We start from the raw sequence: 19551 nt of genomic DNA on the forward strand, positions 1-19551 counted from the left end.
AAGCAGGAAAAAAAATAAAGTTTGTTTTTTAAAGAAAATAACATTTAAAGATGTTTAACTAATAGGCATAAGGACCTTCCTGCTTCCCCACTCCCCAATATCCCACAATACAAAAAATAATTGGTCTATGGTGATGAAGTTTTTCTTTTCCTTAAATGCATTAAGAAGTCTAATGAGGGGCGTCTGGATGGTTCGGTTGGTTAAGCATCCGACTTCAGCTCAGGTCATGATCTCACAGTTTGTGGGTTTGAGCCGTGCATTGGGCTCTGTGCTGATGGCTCAGAGCCTGGAACCTGATTCAGATTCTGTGTCTCCTTCTCTCTCTGCCCCTCCCCTACTCACGCTCTCTGTCTCTCAAAAAAGTGAATAAACATTAAAAAAATTAAAAAAGAAAAAAAGAAGTCTAATGAAACTGAGCCCTATTTTTACTCTGCCCACAATATGGGCCTTTGATTTGACTCACTCGTATCAGACAAACCAGCTTCAGTACCTAGTCAGAAGGCTCAGAGGAACTGCTCTGGAATCTTCCTTCCAATGCTGCATTGAATGATTTTTCCTTCTCTCACATACAAGCTGGGATGTTCACACAGCACTCACACTACAGGAAAGTTTTTCTCACAATTCTCCTCTAGTCTAAGACAGTTCCTCTAACCAAACTCCTCAGGCCTACCTTCAGAGGGACAGGGCCCCCAGTTTCAAACAGCTGTTCTTTCAATACAAATGCTTTCAACATAGCAGAAGAGCCTAAATCTTTTTCACTCTTTCTTTCTCAAATCAGCTGCCACACATAAATTGGTTTCCACTAACCGCTGCTTATCGCTACTTTGAACAAAAGCATCCTGGTAAGAGCACGGAATGTCCTTCCTATTATTCATCGAAGAGCTTGTGTCAATTATAAGGCAAGTGGGAAAGTATCAGCAAGAAGACACTGACACCCTCTCCTTCACGATCTTTAGATTGCAGCATAAGATGTTACCAGTTCACACAGAAAATTCTGTAACAAATTATTTTTTGAAGGCAGAAGAAGAAAAGCAACCATCTAAACAATATTAAGACAAAATGTTTAACTCAAGGCTTGAAATTCTAGAGAATTCATTTCTAAATCTACACATTGGGGGACTTCCAGTAAGGCAAGGAAAGAGGAAGAAGCTTAATAAAATTAACTTTGAGTGTACTTCAGTAAGTTACGTTGCAGGATTAATGTGCAGGCCTTAAAGAAGTAAGCTAGGCGGCCCCAGTAAAGGCTTGGGGATTTTACGGTCTTCCCATCACTAGCTGTGAAAGACAGCATGCTAATTTAAAAAAAAAAAAAAAAAAGGAAAAGAGAAGGTGCTCTATTTTCTCAAATCATTACGGTAGGCCAGGCTTATGAGCTAGAGCTGAGAGTAGGTCTCCTTTACTCCTGTATTCGCTTTATTATTTTCAACGCATCATAAAATGAGAACATTACACATTTGTTTTTTGGGTGAGGAGAAATGAAATGGTGCCTGAGGGATCCAGTTCTCAGTCTTTCAGATTAAGAAATTTCTTTTTGAAAGTTCTGACTTGAAATTAAGAAAAAAAAAATCAACAAAGTATTCTCCAGTTGGGCTTATGAAATCCAATACTTTCTAAATAAACCATATCCTATATGCATTCAAAAGCAAACCGGAATACCCATAAGAAATATACAAACTGGGTGGGGAAAAGAGGGCTATGGTCAACAAAAACAGAGAACTATTTAACATTACTTGAAAACGAAAAGCAACAGCGGTATTAAAATCTTATTACTACCCAGTGACATGTTACAAAGGCGGGATTCCAGGGCAAGTTTCAGCCACACACGAGGGAGGATGGGGGGAGGGGGAGCAAGGGAGAGGAGTGCTGGACAAACTGAAGACAACCGCCAGGCAACCTTACACTGATGGATGGCCACAGCTGAAGGTAGATTTGGCTCATCTCTGGGGTTTTCCACTGGGAAGGGACCTGCAGTTCAGCCATCAATGGACCAGCATCCACAAAGCCTGTGGGGAAATACAGGAGCCAGAAGAGTGGGGTAGGGAAGGAGAAAGTTTGGAAAATGGAAGAGTCAAATACAGTAGCAAAATGTTGTAATTATTAAACATGAGGCTTCAAAAAATGCATAGATGTACCTCTTAAATCGAAATGGACTGGTTGAAAAGAACTGGTACTTTGGGAAGCAGTCTGATACGCTTTTTAGAATACCAAATTACACTTTAATTACATCTGTGAATTGTACCTGCCAAGAGGAAATTAATTTTGGGAGGAAAGAGAAGAACAATGAAATCTGCAATTTTTATAGACGGTAACTTTACTCAGAGTCCCTTACCCCGTCACCTCTGTGGAAAATAACAGCCTGAAGAGAAATATACTCACACTCTACTGAAAACCTTTGCTGGCCTAGTTCCACCAATTCCATTAATGTAGCAGGGGCCCAAAGGCAGGTGACCTGATTGACAAAAAAAGCCCTTCTAGAAAGTGCCAAACTTCTATCTTGTAACTCATTAAACATTTTATAATCAAGAAGAAAACTACTAGCAGTACCTTGGAAAGCTCTGCCTTTAAATGGAACAGCAGCAACCTTCCTTAGAAGACAAAAAATACTTTTCAGGTCCAGTATAGAAGAAAGTGGATCAGGTGATCTCACCTCCCTTCCCCAGTGCTAACCTATCTGAAGCTGTGGGGGGAAAACCCCAGACGAACCAATAACACTAGTTAAAATGGTGTGTAGCACAAGGAAAATTAGCTCCACTGCAATTACTTTAACTGTCAAGGAAAGTCTCATCTGCACCATGTTAGAAGGCTGAAATCCTTAAAACTTTCTTTGTACATCTTACGTGTTATTGACTCAAGTCTTTCAGTTGTAGATGAGACAAGCTTAGTGTATGTGTATACACACACACACACACACATACACACACACACACACACAATCATGCCCAACACTTCCCAGGATCGACGGGGTGGGAACTTATTTTCTGAGTACCCAAACTGATAAACTGCTCCTAGAGCAAAAAATAGCAAAATACAGATTCAACAGAAGCCAATTTTCCTGGTCACACATCCTAATTATATAGGATGCCAGCTCAATAACTGAGTTGTTACGTTACTTCCTGGGACTAATTATTTTTTCAGCAACCCTTAAGATTCTTTAGAAGCACACAAGGTCGTATCTGCCTGAAAACACTTATCTCTTGTCCAAAATAACTCAACTCTTTACCTATAAAGAGAAAGAATAACATCATGGAGATTTTTTTTAAGTGTCCCTGTGCCTTGCCTGTTTCCACTTGGATCCTACCCCTGCTCCACTCTGTCAGTGGGACCTACATCTCCCAGGCTCCCTTGCCAACCGATTTCTGGGTAAGTTCCATCAATGGGAGGCACCGATGAGGATAAGAGGGAGGAGGAAGAGGGAAGCCAGGGTAATGCTCTCTTACAGGGTCACAGTTCCAGCTGTACCACACAGCTTTGCTTTCTGTGCGTCTAGCTTACACCAGATAGCTCAGACTTCTGGCCTTTGGTGACACGAGCACCTTCTCATTTCCTTAGGGTCACAGTAGCTCCCAAGTGTTGCTCATATCTGGGTTGCCTCACCAGCCCATTTGCCTGCTAAGCTTTTACATCATCCATTACGTATGTTCCTATTACGTATGTTAGATCCCCTCTGCTTGTACTACCTACAGTGGTTTCTGTTTCCCTGACAGGTCCCGGACTTTAAAATATATTTTAAAACTTAACTTTCTTAAGAATTAAACAACTATTCAGATAATCTGTAAAAGATTTCTTCTAGTAAGAAACAAAGGATTTATAATGACAAGATCAATTCATTCCTTCAAACAAATATTTACTAAGAGCTACATCTATGCCTGCCCCTGTAGAGCTTACATTCTAGTGGACATGTTAATTGTGGCACATTATAATTTTTTTAAGTGTATCAATATAGGAATATTTCTTTAACAGTAGAGGAATTTTGTAAAAGTGAATTAACTTTAAAGTGTTCTACTCTACATAGATTGGTTCCTACCTTTTCAGTGTGGTAAGCTGAACTGTCACATTCCAGGGCCAATACAGAACTTCTTCAAAATTAGTATCTACATAAACTGGCCACTTGCTCAAACAGAAGTACAACTGTGATAAGGATTTAAGCAGACACAATAACAGAAGTTAGGCACTGTATGCTCAGAATGTAACACATGTGTGTGTGTTATGCAGATTCTTTCTTGGCATCTTTATTACGAGGGGATATCATTTGAAGGAATTGAGTCTGAGTCCATTTAACAAGTCACTTTATCCCTTGTCTATGGCATAGGTAGGTTCCATCAACATAACATACAGAGCCAACTGCAATGTGCATAATGAGTAAAGTGTTGCAGTCACCAACTGCATGACATCATTTCCAAGAGGGAATTTTCAGGCAGAAGAATAGGAACAGACAATGACTCATGTGGTGAACAGTTATATAGACAACTGTGCCCAAGAAAGCTGCCACCTACATATCATAATGACATCAGATGAAAAATGCAGAAAGAAAGTAATTTTCTGGTTTATTGGAAAGCAATATGTTTGCTGAAAAGTGCACTGAGAGATCAGGCTGCAAGCTACCTGCTTACACCTCCTAAGCACTCAGCAACCAAGAGCACACATCAAATATTCAGCACTCTTAAACCGCTTGAGTATCTAAGCATGCTCAGCCTCAAAATCAACGTCGTCAACTCCAGAAATGACATAATATCTACTGCTGGCATTTCACTAGACTTTTCTAAGATCATTTAATGTACTCGTGAAGGCACACTTCCATATTGATCTTGTGGGCACAATATTGAGACCTTTCTTACTACTCATCAATTAGAAAACTTTTCATGTCTGCAATACTTATTATTCCATTTGAGTAGCAGGTAGACTTCCAATAGTATGGGCTTCTTACACAGCAGAGGGTCTAAAGCATATCCATAATCTCAATACTATACACCAAATCAACTACAGGGCTAGGATTTTAACCTTATTGGCCCCTGACTACCTGTCAAAAACTTTATCCCTTGCCACTCTCCAACATGTAGTCAAAATATACTAGAGAATCTCTCTCTCTCTCTCTCTCTCTCTCTCTCTCTCTCTCTCTCACACACACACACACACACACACACACACACACTACTTTGGAAATTTTGCACATTCCATTTTCCTCTGCTTAGAATGCAAAGTCCCCTAAATTCACCTAGCAAAGTCATGCTTATCATTCAAGACACAGCCTACACAGCCTTTGAAGTCATGACTTCCTGAGGCGGACTTGTTTGCTTTCTCCAGTCTTTCCTTTCTCCCTGCACACAGTGCCATCATGATAATACTACATTGCATCATTATCAGTTTACACATCTGCTTCCCCATTCAACTGTGTAATCCTTCAGACCAAAGGCCCTAGCTCTGAATCTACCACATATCCTGATACAGTGTCTGACGCAAAGTAAGTGCTGAGAAATATTTTCAGAAAGAATATATATGGTGTGGATTTGAGGCTTGCAGAGTTCCGCTTAAATGATAAGGTATTTTGTACCCTATCCCACTGCCACAGAATGTTATTTAAAGGACAAGGAGAACAAATAGGAAAGCATCTCCCAGGGAACAGGCTTAACAAGTTGATATTAAAAGACAGTCTAATGAGGATTTTGATAAATTACTTTCAGTGTAACTGTGTCAACCCAGCCATGACTGTTAGAGTTAAGGTGCATTTGCTGTAAAAACCCAGAAACTTATTTGATCTTGGCCGGAGAAGAGTGTTTAACAACTAGAGATGGACACAAAACTTCTTCTGTTGTCTAGATTTGATGGAATTTTTTTAACCTCTCAAAAGGTGTCACAAATATAGGTAAAATAATTAAAAACTGATAGGAAAGTTCATGTTCTAAAAAATGCTACTTAACACGCAATGACTTAACTACCAACACAAAACAAATATAAAGCAAAGCCAGAGATTAATTTACTGGAGTTAAAATTTAGGACTACTTTAGAAAATCTCTACATAAAGTTCCCTGGTCTAATCTTTCATACAATTTTGAAGAGTGAGGAAAAAATCAGAGACCATCCTCAAGGGTACCATAAAGTACATTTGCAAAAATGCCAGAACCCCCATATATAGGAAATGGTTTTGGCTTAAAGACTAGGGAATTATTGAGTGAGTCATTCTAACCATGGCTTCCAGTCACCAGAGTATTTAAGGGCATAAAATCAGAAAGTGAAACAACTAAAACCAAGGCCGCATCAATCAGACCAGCGATGGTGATAAGCAAGTGATGCTTACATTTGTGGAACATTTATTTTACAAGGCACTTTCATTTTTCAAATGAGGAAAATTCAGGGCAGTGCTGAAGGCCACAAAGCTAAAATAAGAGTGAAGGAGTTTCATTGGATGTTTCAACATCAAGTCTGCAGCCCCTTCCATTCCTATACTTCTTTACCACCTGAAATGTGGTAAATATGTGCTATGGACAGACCTAGGACATTTTCTAAAATGACTTCAACAAGAGCAGATGTTTCCAAATCACTTAGGCATATCTTTGAACTTAATCAAAATATCCTAGGTATCACCTTAGAAAACACCTGGAGAGAATGAAGAAGCTCCTGAATGAATGTGCATGGACAGAGCACCTGCATGCTGTCCATATTATACTACTGATTGAAAATGCAAGGTGCTATGAACTGTAATATTACTCCCTGCATGAAAGCACTGAAAAAGCATATAATTAAATGTAGTTGCTTGTAGGGAGCTTGGCTGGCTCAGTCAGAAGAGCTTGTGACTCTTGATCTTGGGGTTGTAGGTTCAAGCCCCACACTGGGTACAGAGATTACTAAAAGAAGTACACTTTCAAAAAAGTAGTTGTTTGTGTATATATCATCTCTCAAAAATCACATAAGGTATTACCAAAAGTGGTTACTTCGAGGAAGGGAAAATGGTGGCTAAGGGATCAGGGATTATTTATTTTTCATTTTTTAAACATTTATTTATTTTTGAGAGATGGAGAGAGACAGGACATGAGCAGGGGAGGGGCACAGATAGAGGGAGACACAGAATCTGAAGCAGGCTCCAGGTTCTGAGCTGTCAGCACAGAGCCCGACGTGGGGCTAGAACTCATGAACCACCAGATCATGATCTGAGCCGAAGTCAGTGCTTAACTGGCTGAACCGCCCCCCCCACCCCAGGTGCCCCAAGGGATCAGGAATTCGAATACAACTTTTCCTGTCTATGGCCACACCACCCTGAATGCACCTGGATCTAGTCTGATCTCAGAAGCTAACCAGGGTTGGGCCTAGTTAGTAGTTGGATCGAAGAACACAACTTTTTCTTGTACATATTTGCCTTTGAAGCTTTTACATTTTGAACCACAGGACAGTGATAACTCTTAAATTTAAAAGTATAGGGGCTTCTGGGTGGCTTGGTCGGTTGAGCTTCCAACTCCCAATTTCAGCTCAGGTCATGATCCCAGGGTTGTGGGATCGAGCCCTGAGTTGGGCTCCACGTTGAGCGTGGAGCCTGCTTAAGATTCTCTTTCTCCCTCTGCCCCTCTTCCCCGCTTACACTCTCTTTCTCTCACAAAAACACAAAATTTTTAAAATAAAATAAATTTAAGAACATACAATGGAAACTGGAACAGAAGCAATGGTTAGGTAATTCAAGGTAAAACATTTCAGAGACGGGATGCAGCAGAAGGGGAAAGTACCAAATATTACAAAGTTTCCGTCAAACTCCAGAATTCCATGTGGTATTTCACAGTCTGTAGTAAAGATTCCACAAGACCATCAAATCTCTTCCATTTTAATTCTCTGCTCATTAAAAAGCTCTGAATTTTTTTTTTTTAATTTGATACTGAGAGAGTAACGTCCCATTAGTGGAAACAGGTATTCAGGTCATGACAAAGATCCTTACATGGTAAGTAAGATAGTGTCTAGTTTAAACCAGTCTCTGAAGAGGTTGATTAGTAGGAGTCATTCCAGGGCCACTGACTATGGAACTGCAGAGTTAAGATTAAGCCTTGGACTAGTACAACCCCACAAGGTTCTATCCAAAAATGGGACCCAGCCTCAACTGAGTAGAGCTACCTTTGGCATATCTGGTATGCCAAAGCTTGTCCTTTGTTCTATCACTACTTTTAGTAGTAAGCTTGTCCTTTGTTCTATCACTACTTAAATCAGTCCAAAAATTTACCCAAAAGGTCACAATATCCTTGGGTGATGAGGAAACCATATCTTTGGACCTAAAAGTAAGTCAAAGCACTTTTTAAAAGGTAGTAACAAAGCAGCTTCCTTTGCCACACAGGAATCACTTCAGTGCCTTAGAAGTCCCAGAAACTGGTGAGTCTTGTGTTCAAGAGAGTTAAAAATCCCAGGACCAACAAAGCTCATACTACGTAAAGAACACACATGCTTGTTTTCTACTCTGGTGTTCACATTACATATCTAAAGATAGTAACACCCTTAAGCAAGTATAAGATTTTAAACAGAAGAGCCATTACCAAAGGGTTGTTTTAGAACATCACAAAAATACCTGCTCATAGGTCTGCAGCCCAGGGCTATATTATGTGATTTAATATTAATGGATTAGTAATCACTCACCAAGTTCTGTATAGTTAGATCTCAATTTCTAAGTAAGAAACAACATGAGACATAGGGATAAATAAACTCAGATCTGAATCTCATTTTCCAAACCCAATAGTTTTTAAATACCTCCTCCCACTACATGTATTTTTTACCAGAGCTAACAGGTAACTTAATCTCCTGATATAAGTGTCTCTTCCATGGACACTTCCATGGAAGTGTCAACTTCCATGACCCGGTAGTTGTCTACATGATCATTATGGAAACCAAAATTAGGAAAGAGGAGGAAAATGAGTGACAAAGATTGAAAGAGTGGAAGGAGCTAGATTATTCACAAAATGGATAAGCTGAGGCTTCATCAATGTGTAATTTAACTGAATTGAGAGATGACTTGGGGCACCTGGGTGGCTCAGTCAGTTAAATATCCGACTTTGGCTCAGGTCACTATCTCACAGTCTGAGTTCGAGCCCCGCATCCGGCTCTGTGCTGACAGCTCAGAGCCTGGAGCCTGCTTCATATTCTGTGTCTCCCTCTCTCTCTGCCCCTCACCTGCTTGCACTCTGTCTCTCACTTTCAAAAATAAATAAATATTTTAAAAAATTAGAAAGATGACTGACACCTTGTCATTACATGTCTACTACAATGGCCAAGTCACTGAAGCCACTAAGCCAAAATGTGAAGCTGATTTGTGATAAGAAATCATTTCAGGAGGCAGAATTCTACCATTAATAGCAGTTAAGAAAGTTCACAAGCCAGTAGTTACTAGTTCTCATTAAGAATTAACTAATATTTCATTACCTGATTCCCAGTAATGCTATTAAGAAAGAGCAGTGGAAAGTTTGGGGGAAAGAAGTGATGAATCGCGCTCTCTCTTCCATATGCTATATTTCATTGGAATATGAGTAAGTATGAGTAGTAGGAGAAATGGGGGGTTGAAAGCAGTACTAATCATCAAAATGGCATCTGACTCCCCAAATGTAGCAATGCTCACTCTCGTGGGTTGCTTCACTGTGACTCCAGATCTGTCAACTAAGGACATAAGGGAATGTGAGTAAAGCCAGGAGATACACTCCTAAATTTTAAACTGAATCTTCCAGTAGATCTAAGACAAGATTTAACAAGAGTCAACTATAAGAAATTAACCTACTCAATATAAATTGACTCTAAAATACTTTTTTTTAAAGTTTATTTATGTTTTGAGAGAGAAAGCACCAGCAGAGGAAGGCAGTGAGAGAGGGGGAAGAGAGGATTCAAAGCTGGCTCTGCATTGATAGCAGAGAGCCTAATGTGGGTCTTAAACCCATGAACTGGGAGATCATGACCTGAACCGAAGTCCACCGCTCAACCAACTGAGCCACCCAGGCTCCCCGATTCTAAAATACTTTTTAAAGCAAATTCTTGCTACAGCAAAAATTCAGGAAAGAAGTCTGGGGACCTTTTTCCTAAGAGCACATGCCATTTATCTATTAGCAGAGGGCATTAAAATATACTACTAGGTATTTAAATCTATGTGTCCCTGTTCTCCTTTCATAACCTCATGTTTCTAAAATAAAAGGTAATTACCTAAAGGTATGAATTAGGCATGTCCTTCCTTTCTCGATATTGATAAATACAAATACATTTGAATCTTTCTTGTATACCGTGTGCCCAATATGCTATATGGCAAAGGACTGTGGTAAATCCACTGCATTATGAACAGAAGCAAATTAACAATAGCTCCCCAAATAGAACTATCCCCTTCTCCCCAAAGGGAAAAGTATTTTCCCAACTTCTCCAATTGTATTCCAAAGAATTCAGAAGGAAAATAAGGAAACAAAATATTTACAGAATCTCGTATCTATACATTTTGGGTGCATATAACCAAGCTTTCACTTATAACCAAGCTTTCCTATCATACTGATTTTTAATGGGATCAAATCATGAATCTTTGAGGACACAGAAAACAAAGACTAAATGGCTTTGCCCATTTACAATGATCGCATTTCACCTTTGGAAGGGTAAGCATCATGGAACAACATATTTGATGCATCCACTGCTTCCTTCTCTCCACTGACTAAACAGGATCCTGCACTTCAACCACAATGTGCCAGTTTCTGTCACCACACACACACACACACACACACACATTAGGCCTCCAACGCACTCCACGGCCAGGGCCAGGCTGTCTAGAAATCCGCACTGTGTCACTGCATAAGGCAGGTACCCACTTCACATATCCAGAAAGAAAGCTACCCATGCACTCTGACAGAGTTCAGCAAGGCTGTAAAATGACAGAAGGAGCTGCTACGCAAGTAGCGGGCAGCAACAATCACCACCTTAAAAAATTATTTAAGCAGTTTTTCTACCGTCATGTCACTTCCCTCCTCCCCCCCCCCCCCGCTCCCGCCCCCAGCTTTGCAAGTGGAAGGCGGTGAGCTCTGGGCTGCCTCTAAATGACAGTCGGCCCAGAACTCCTTCGGAGCCCTGACATACAGACATTCTCACCTGCACACACCACGCCACTTCCACCCCCATCATCACCGGCCCTCCCAGGCACTCACACTCGCCCTCGCAGCCTCTCCCCACACCATCCCGGCGCCGCAGACACGCGGCAGCCTCATCAGTAAGAGTAGCACGCCTTACCATTTAACGTGATTCGGGCGGCCTAAGCTCCAGAAACCCCCTCCCCACACAGGCCACCTCCCAGGCGCGGCCGGAGGCTAGCTACACCCCGTGCCCGCCAGGAGGGATGCGCTACCTTTGGACTGGCAGTCGGCACAGAACTTGTTATCCTCCTCCAGCAGCAGGTTGGCCAGGACCGCCTGGTACCGATCCACGTCCTTCACCGACTTGCCCGTCATGGCCAGGGTGCCGGCGGGGGCAGAGGGCGAAGCGCCCTCCTCGCCCCCAGGAACCCCTGCCTCAGTTCGGAGGTGAGGACTCCGGGTCCCCCGCCCAGGGGCACCTCCTGAGCGGGGGGAAAAGCCCTCCCCCTCGGGCCGGACCGGGCGCCCCCTTCTCTTGTCAGCCGCGCCCGCCCCCCACTCTGCAGCCCCCTCAGTGCGGCGCCCCCTGGCGGGCTCAGGGAAAGGCCCGAGTCCAGAGGAGGCTGCCGGACTAGAGACCCTCAGCCCAGGCAAGCGGGGCACTCCTGGGCGCGCAGAGACGCCGCCTGGCCTGCCTGTCTGCGGGCCGTGCGTCCCGCGCCTCGGTTTCCCTGGCAGCTGCCGCCTGCTCTGCCACCACCTCGGCCGCCTACTTCCGGCAGCTCTTCCTCTCCACCTCCACCCAGCCCAGCCCGCGCATGCGCCCCGCCCTTACCGCGTCGCCCTGGGCTCTTCCCTCGGCTCCGCCTCTCAAGAACCAAGCCAGGCAGAAGTGAGGGGCGGAGCTTGTGGTGGGCGGAGAGAGGACAGGGCACGCCCCCTAAGTGTCCTTGGAAAAGAATGAATGGAGCCTGGCAGAAAGCTAGTGGAGGGAGTGGAAGAAAGTGAAGAGAAACAATTAACATTTGCTGAGTTCTTACTATGTGCCAGGCTCTGTGCTAAGTGCTTTATATGAATTATCCCAATATAATCCTCAAAACAAACGTCTCTATGAGTTAAATATTTATCATTCTTATGTAACCTGAGGGTTGTGGCTACTCCAAAGTCGTCCAGCTTATTCTTTTCTTCAACAGCCAAATGGAGGGCCCAAGCCCCTAATCCACCATAAGGGGGACAGCACATCTTCCCCCACGTTTTCAGAGGATTCTGGTCACCTCTCACTGGTCCCACTGAATTCTGGGTTCCCCTGTTCATTAGATTTCCTGCCATCTTTGGACATTGTTTGCCTACTTTTTTTCATTTCTTAAATCCTCCCCAAACAGTGCTGTTTTGTGCAGCAGACTTTCACTGAAGGTTATTTGAGGGGATGCGGTGGAGAGGAAGGGTGATTACAGCAAAACAAATGGGGAACTACTTAAAATGACTATTAAACATCAGTGTCCAAAACCGCCCTCACTACACAGAACTTCTCCACAAAAGTCTCTTTCTTTAGGGATCCACCTGCTACCTGGCAAGTGTTTTCATTCATTCATTCACTCAGCAAATTGTTACTGAGAAACTTCTAAGTATCAGGCACTGGACTAAGGGAAAGGGAACAACATGATCCAATTAGTAGTTTTATTTTTTTTTTAATTTTTTTTTTCAACGTTTTTAATTTATTTTGGGGACAGAGAGAGACAGAGCATGAACGGGGGAGGGGCAGAGAGAGAGGGAGACACAGAATCGGAAACAGGCTCCAGGCTCCGAGCCATCAGCCCAGAGCCTGACGCGGGGCTCGAACTCACAGACCGCGAGATCGTGACCTGGCTGAAGTCGGACGCTTAACCGACTGCGCCACCCAGGCGCCCCCAATTAGTAGTTTTAAAAGATCACTCTGGCTGCCGTGGGAAGAATGGACTGGGGAAGCTGGTAAGACCAGATTCTCATAGTTCTTTCTAGTGAAACCCTCTCCTCCATCTCTTTACTTTTTCCCAAGCCCAGGCTTCCCTCAAAAATTTCATCTCATCAGTAGAAAACCAACACTTTCTATTTATTGATCAAAACTATTTACTTGTCAGGTGCCTGGATGGCTCAGTTGGTTAAGCATCCAACTTGAGCTCAGGTCATGATCTCACAGTTCATGAGTTCAAGCCCCACATGGGACTCTGCAATGACTGCTCAGGGCCTGGAGCCTGCTGCAGATTCTGGGTCTCCCTCTCTCTCTGCCCCTCCCCTGTTTGTGCTCTTTTTCTCAAAAATAAATGAACATTAAAAAAAAAAAACCCACAAAAACATTTACTTCTCTGTCTAATCCTCTTCTCTTCTATTTGTGCTTAGGAGACTTGACTTTCATAAACACATAAGTTTTTCCTAAACAAAATCTCAGTTCTTTCTCTGGAAGGAATTCTGCCTTTCTCCTAAGCTAATTAAGCTAATTTTCTCAACCTGAATGAGCTTGTAATAATTTTTCAACTTATTTAACTTTTCTGACATTAACGTGTGGTTTTTTAATGTTATTTATTTTTGAGAGTGAGAGGGAGACAGAGGGCAAGTAGGAGAGGGGCAAAAGAGAGGCGGAGACACAGAATCCAAAATGGGCTCCAGGCTCTGAGCCGTCAGAACAGAGCCTGATGCGGGGCTTGAACTTACCAGAGGTGAGGTCACATCTGAGCAAAGTCAGATGCTTAACTGACTGAGCCACCCAGGCACCCCAACACGTGTTTTTTTTTATCTGTGTTTATTGGGGCCCCTAGGTGGCTCAGTCGGTTCAGCATTGGATTTCAGCTCAGATCATGATCTCCTGGTTCATGGGTTAGAGCCCTGCATCAGGCTCTGTGCTGACGTCTCAGAGCCTGAAGCCTACTTTGGATTCTGTGTCTCCCTTGCTCTATCTCCCACCCTGCTCGCACTCTGTCTGCCTCTCCAAAGTAAACAAACATTTAAAGAAAAAAATTTTTAAGTCGTATTTATTTATCATGAGTAGGACAGAGAGAGAAAGCATGAGCAGGGGAGGGGTGGAGAGAGGATCCCAAGCAGGCTCCACAGTGTCAGCACAGAGCCCAACACAGGGCTCAGACTCACAAACCACGAGATCAGGACTCCAACCGAAATCAAGAGTGAGATGTTTAGCCGACTGAGCCACCCAGGCGCCCCTAACATGTGTTTTATAAACGAGCAAACTGAGACTTAGAATAATGAACTCTCTCATCCAGTGAGTAGTAGAGCTGGGATTTTTAATGTAGATCTCTGTAATTCCAGATAGTAGTGCCAGGTTTTGCTTATGTTATTTTTTATAATGCTCAGAAAAACCCATTAAGGTAGGTATTACCGTAATCATGTTCAAGAAATGATGAAACAGAGGCTCAAGTTGATGAAACAGAAGCTCAAGATTATCCCGTTAATTGTAGTAAATGTATCTTAGCTCAATCCCTCCTCATCTCCATCCCTTCACTATGCAAATAGCCGTCCTGCCTTAGTCTAACCCTACAGTTTCAATTTCAATGAGAGCTTTCTCAATAGCAAATCTGATTGAGTCACACCCTCTTGCTTAAAAATCCTTTAGTGGCTCTCCATCATCTATGACAGCGCTTCTCAAAATTTCCCATCTAGTGAGAGACTACATAGTCTGGTGGTTAAGCTCACAGGCCACAGGACCAGAATGGGTAGGTTTAAATCATCAGCTTCACCGTTTACTGTCTGTGTGACTTTGATCAGGTTACTTAGCCTGTCTGTACCTCAGTTATTTCATCTGTTAAATGGGGATGATAATAATATTAATAGGACCTATTTCGCAGAATTGTTATGAGGCTTAACTAACGCCTGCAATATATATTTTTTAATGTTTTATTTATTTATTTTTGAGAGAGAGAGCACAAGTGGGGGAGGGACAGAGAGAGAGAGAGAGAGGGACACAGAATCTGAAGCAGGCTCCAGGCCCTGAGCTGTCAGCTCAGAGCCTGATGCAGGGATCAAATCCTGAGATCATGACCTGAGCCATAAGTCCAACGCCTAACTGACTGAGCCACCCAGGCACCCCGTGCCTGCAATATATTTGGAACGGCTCTTGCCACAAAGTGAGTGATAGACAATTAATTCTCTTCACTAAATATTTCTGGCTTTCTGCCTTCCGGGCTCATGGTAGGATTTTCTTTCTTGGCTCTCTTATGGTTGGTTGTGGCCAACGAGTTTGAGCAAAAAGGATGTGTCACTTCATGTCCAAATCATTTATTTGCTGCTTTGAGACTCCTCTGATTCTCTTTCCCCCTGGCATGGCAACCATCAGCCTTCATGATGGTGGTTGTCTCAGTTCAGAATGCCATAATGGAATATCATAGATCGGGTGGCTTATAAACAACATAAATATACTTCTCACAGTTCTGGAGACTGGGAAGTCCAAGATCAACATACCAACAGATTTCATGTCTGCTGAAAGCCCACTTCCTGGTTCATAGACAGTGACTTCTTGTTGTATCCTCATGTGGCAAAAGCTGCGAGTGCTCTCTGGGATCTCTTTTATTTATTTAACAAAATTTTTTAAAGATTTTTATTTATTTTCAAGAGCCAGAGAGAGCCAGAGCAAGTGTGGGGGATGGACAGAGAGAGAGGGAGACACAGAATCCGAAGCAGGCTCTAGGCTCTGAGCTGTCAGCACAGAGCCTGACGCAGGGCTCAAACTCGTGGACCGCGAGATCATGACCTGCCAGAGTCGGTCGCTTAATCAACTGAGCCACCCAGGCACCCCTCTGGGATCTCTTTTGTAAGGGCACTGATCCCATTTATGAGGGCTCCATCCTCGTGACCTAATCACCTCCCAAAAGCCTCACTTCCTAATACCATCACATTGGGATCTCAACGTATGAATCTGAGGAGGTAAACATTCAGTCCTGAATTCCAGAGGGGCTAATAAGCAAGAGCCCTCTGTCAACACACAAAGGAAGGTAGGTAGCATGAGCAAGAAATGAGTCTTCTTTCTGTCAAACCACTGAATTTTGTTTGTTTACCATGGCATAACCTACCTATCTTTTTTTTTTTTTTTAATCCTTATTTATTTTTGAGAGAGAGACAGAGCATGAGCAGGGGAGGAACAGAGAGAGAAGGAGACAGAATCTGAGGCAGGCTCCAGGCTGTGAGCTGTCAGCACAGAGCCCGACGCGGGGCTCAAACCCACAAACTGTGAGATCGTGACCTGAGCTGAAGTCGGACGCTTAACCGACTGAGCCACGCAGGCACCCCATAATCTATCTATCTTAACAGATACATCAAGTATTTGCTATTATTATTATTATTATTATTATTAGAGGAAAGTGAATGCATATCCCAGGGTCTGAGGATATGGCTAAAGCAAATTTCTTCTCTTCCCAAGTACAGATTTTGTTTTTGAAGTCTTGAATTTTACCTTGACAATTCTTACAAAACAGTTCCCTTTATTCCATAATATGATTGTGTTATTTTATCATAAAAGTGATTCACATTAGTTACCTCCAGAGAGAAGAGCCTCCTATCTGTCTCAGTGGCTACTGAACCAAGTTTGGTCACCTTGTATCTGTGGATTTCAAAAAACTGGGATGAATTGGAGAAACCTAACACCACATATCATGCTTGACTTCCAGATGGTTTCTCTCCTTGGTCTTTATATCTGAGTATTTTGAAAACCCAACTCTTAGAAATAAGAGGACTAAACAGAAACTTTTTAAAACTGTTATATTATAGTAACCACTGTGACAAAATGCCCAGAATACTACCAAAAAGGTGGTATGGTGAATATTTTGGGACTACTGCTATTGGAAATTTTCATTAGTGTATCATCATCTTGTTAAGAGGTCAACTCTTGAGTCATATGTTGAACTAAACCAGCTTCTTTATTTATTTTTTAACGTTTATTTATTTTTGAGACAGAGAGAGACAGAGCATGAATGGGGGTGGGTCAGAGAGAGAGGGAGACACAGAATCCAAAACAGGCTCCAGGCTCTGAGCTGTCAGCACAGAGCCCAACGCAGGGCTCGAACTCACGGACCGTGGGATCATGACCCGAGCCGAAGTCGGACGCTTAACCGACTGAGCCACCCAGGTGCCTCAGAACTAAACCAGCTTCTAATCGACTGGTCAGTCACTTTACCTGAATAGGGTACTATTCATAAAATGACTTTCATTAAGAAAGTTGGATAATGGGGCGCCTGGGTGGCTCAGTTGGTTAAGTGTCCGACTTCAGCTCAGGTCATGATCTCGCGATTTGTGAGTTTGAGCCCCGCGTCAGGCTCTGTGCTGACAGCTCAGAGCCTGGAGCCTGCTTCGAATTCTGTGTCTCCCTCTCTCCCTGCCCCTCCCCTGCTCATGCTCTGTCTCTCTCTGTCTGTCTCAAAAATAAATAAAACATTAAAAAATTTTTTTTAAAAAGTTGGATAATTATGTTCCCCCACTTTACTGCTAGCTCTGTTCTATTTGTCACGTGTAAATAAATGAACTAAGGGTCTCAAATAAACTCATAGTCCTTCCAATCAACTCTCTTCAACCAACCCTCAAACTTTTTTCTTAGTGTAGAGAATTTGTGACATTTGAAAGCCTCCCCTGCCTTGCAGTGGATTGAGTGTTCAGCCTTGAATACATATGTCTGCTGCACAAGCCAACTCTTTGAGCCCTGGGGTTGAGCTACATGACCCTCCTCTCCTCTTCCAGTTCCTATGTGTCAATTTCCACAGCCTGACACTCTTGGAAGAGCGTCAGTTTTCCACAGCTAATGGAGCCCACTGTGAGAAGGCTCGTGTCCCTGTCAACTTCTTGATACTCACAGCACCAAGACTTCTCCAGATTCCAGCCAATCCCTTGCAAAGACAGAGAGAGTGGCTTCTCCCTACCTCTGGGTCACACATTGTCACTTAGGCCCCAGATTACTTGTGTGCAGTCTCATAGTCTTTGTTAAAGACAGCTTGGCTGGCTTTTGAACCTCTCCCTCTAACCTGGGGGCTCAGGCCCATCACCAGAGACCCGAGGACCCTGGTGGGCCCATTGTTCATGCCATACTAACCTACCACTTTCTTCAAAACAATTTGTGCCCCTTACTTCTACTGAACGTCTCCCTCTTCCCTCCTCGCCCCTAGTTTCACAATATAACTGCCCATTACTATCAACCAGCACAGATTCCAGGAGAGGAGACAGAGCTGTCTGTATTAGCAGTGTCTGAATCCCAGCCTAACTCACCACCATTGCAATCTTGCTGCATTGTCCACAGATGCATAATAATGGCCAAACATCACACATGAGCCGTTGCGCTGCACCTCTGTAATGATATAGGAGAGTGGGCACCTGTATCCATATTTCTTACATTTTCAGGGCTGAGGAAGGACAGAACAAGTATACCTGGCCTGGGCCTACTTTGGGGCCCTGTTGTATAATGATAGGAACTCACCCCTCATCACATAGCAGAACACTGGGGAAAAAGACAGGATCTTAAGCTTCCAGGAAGGAAAAACACAAGTCACATAAAAAGCATCAGGAATCAGAATGGCACAGAGTTCTCGACAGCAATTCTGGAAGCCAGGAGACAATGGAACATTGGCTCCAAAATTCTGAGACAAAAGAGTTGCCAACCCAGAATTCCATACCAGCCAAAGTGTTACTCTAGAGGCAGTTTCGAACAGAGAGACTCAGATACACTAGATTTCAAACTTTTACCTCCAGTGCTGGCTGTGCCCTGTTGGCCTTTCCACGTCCACTTTACTCTTAGCCCTGCTGTGTGCCCCCCAGGTGCAGCGTAAGGCATCAGTGCAACTCGAGGGCAGGCTGGCTTCAGCCAATGGGAGGCATTCTGAGGGAAATCGGAGGGCAGCGGTGGAGGGAGGTTGAATAATTTTCTCTACTCCCTCCCTGCTGGCTGAGCCAACACACCCTAAATGACAGCGAGAGTCTTGTGAGGGTGACCCTCTCCTACAGCTGTGGCCTTTCTGAGAATACCCTCTCCTCTTGCCCTTTTAGGCTTTCTGCTGTTGCTCGCCCCAAGGTACATCATGCCCCTTATTGGTGTTTTTTAACCCTGCCCATGCTTCTTTAAACTGTCTTAAATTGCCTCTTTTGCATCAGCCATATACTTCCTCTTGGAACCCAAACCAGTTCTCCTCCCATGCATACTTTGTCAAAAATGACAGGGGAGCCTGGGTGGCTCGGTCGGTTAAGCGTCCGACTTCGGCTCAGGTCATGATCTCACGGTCCGTGAGTTCGAGCCCCGCGTCAGGCTCTGTGCTGACCACTCAGAGCCTGGAGCCTGTTTCAGATTCTGTGTCTCCCTCTCTCTCTGCCCCTCCCCTGTTCATGCTCTGTCTCTCTCTGTCTCAAAAGTAAATAAACGTTAAAAAAAAATGACAAAGTAAACCTAGGAAAATGGAAAACACCAAATCCCGAAAGCAAAGCATTTAGTACAGGAAAAAGATAAAGGTCATTCCCAGTGTGCTGATGAAGGGAAATTCCAGGATGA

The 19551-nt window shown here is 43.3% G+C and overlaps 1 protein-coding gene across 5 annotated transcripts in view; it reads right to left on the bottom strand.

Annotated features, from left to right (window-relative positions):
* SMAP2 (small ArfGAP2) overlaps window positions 1-18588 on the bottom strand; it is a 59638-nt gene extending 41050 nt beyond the window's left edge. The window contains exon 1 of one of the 5 annotated variants that reach the window (XM_049618705.1): window positions 11321-11833. In XM_049618705.1, the coding sequence (XP_049474662.1) occupies window positions 11321-11423 (103 nt within the window). In that variant the 5' untranslated portion in view covers window positions 11424-11833. Of the gene's footprint in view, window positions 1-1899; window positions 4005-4024; window positions 8114-11320; window positions 11834-18489 lie in introns of those variants that run through there. The other 4 variants (XM_049618704.1, XM_049618703.1, XM_049618707.1 and 1 more) reach the window with 4 other exon arrangements.
* Between the last annotated feature and the right edge of the window lie 963 nt (window positions 18589-19551).

This window comes from Panthera uncia (assembly GCF_023721935.1).
Source record: "Panthera uncia isolate 11264 chromosome C1 unlocalized genomic scaffold, Puncia_PCG_1.0 HiC_scaffold_4, whole genome shotgun sequence".
Lineage (NCBI taxonomy): Eukaryota > Metazoa > Chordata > Mammalia > Carnivora > Felidae > Panthera > Panthera uncia.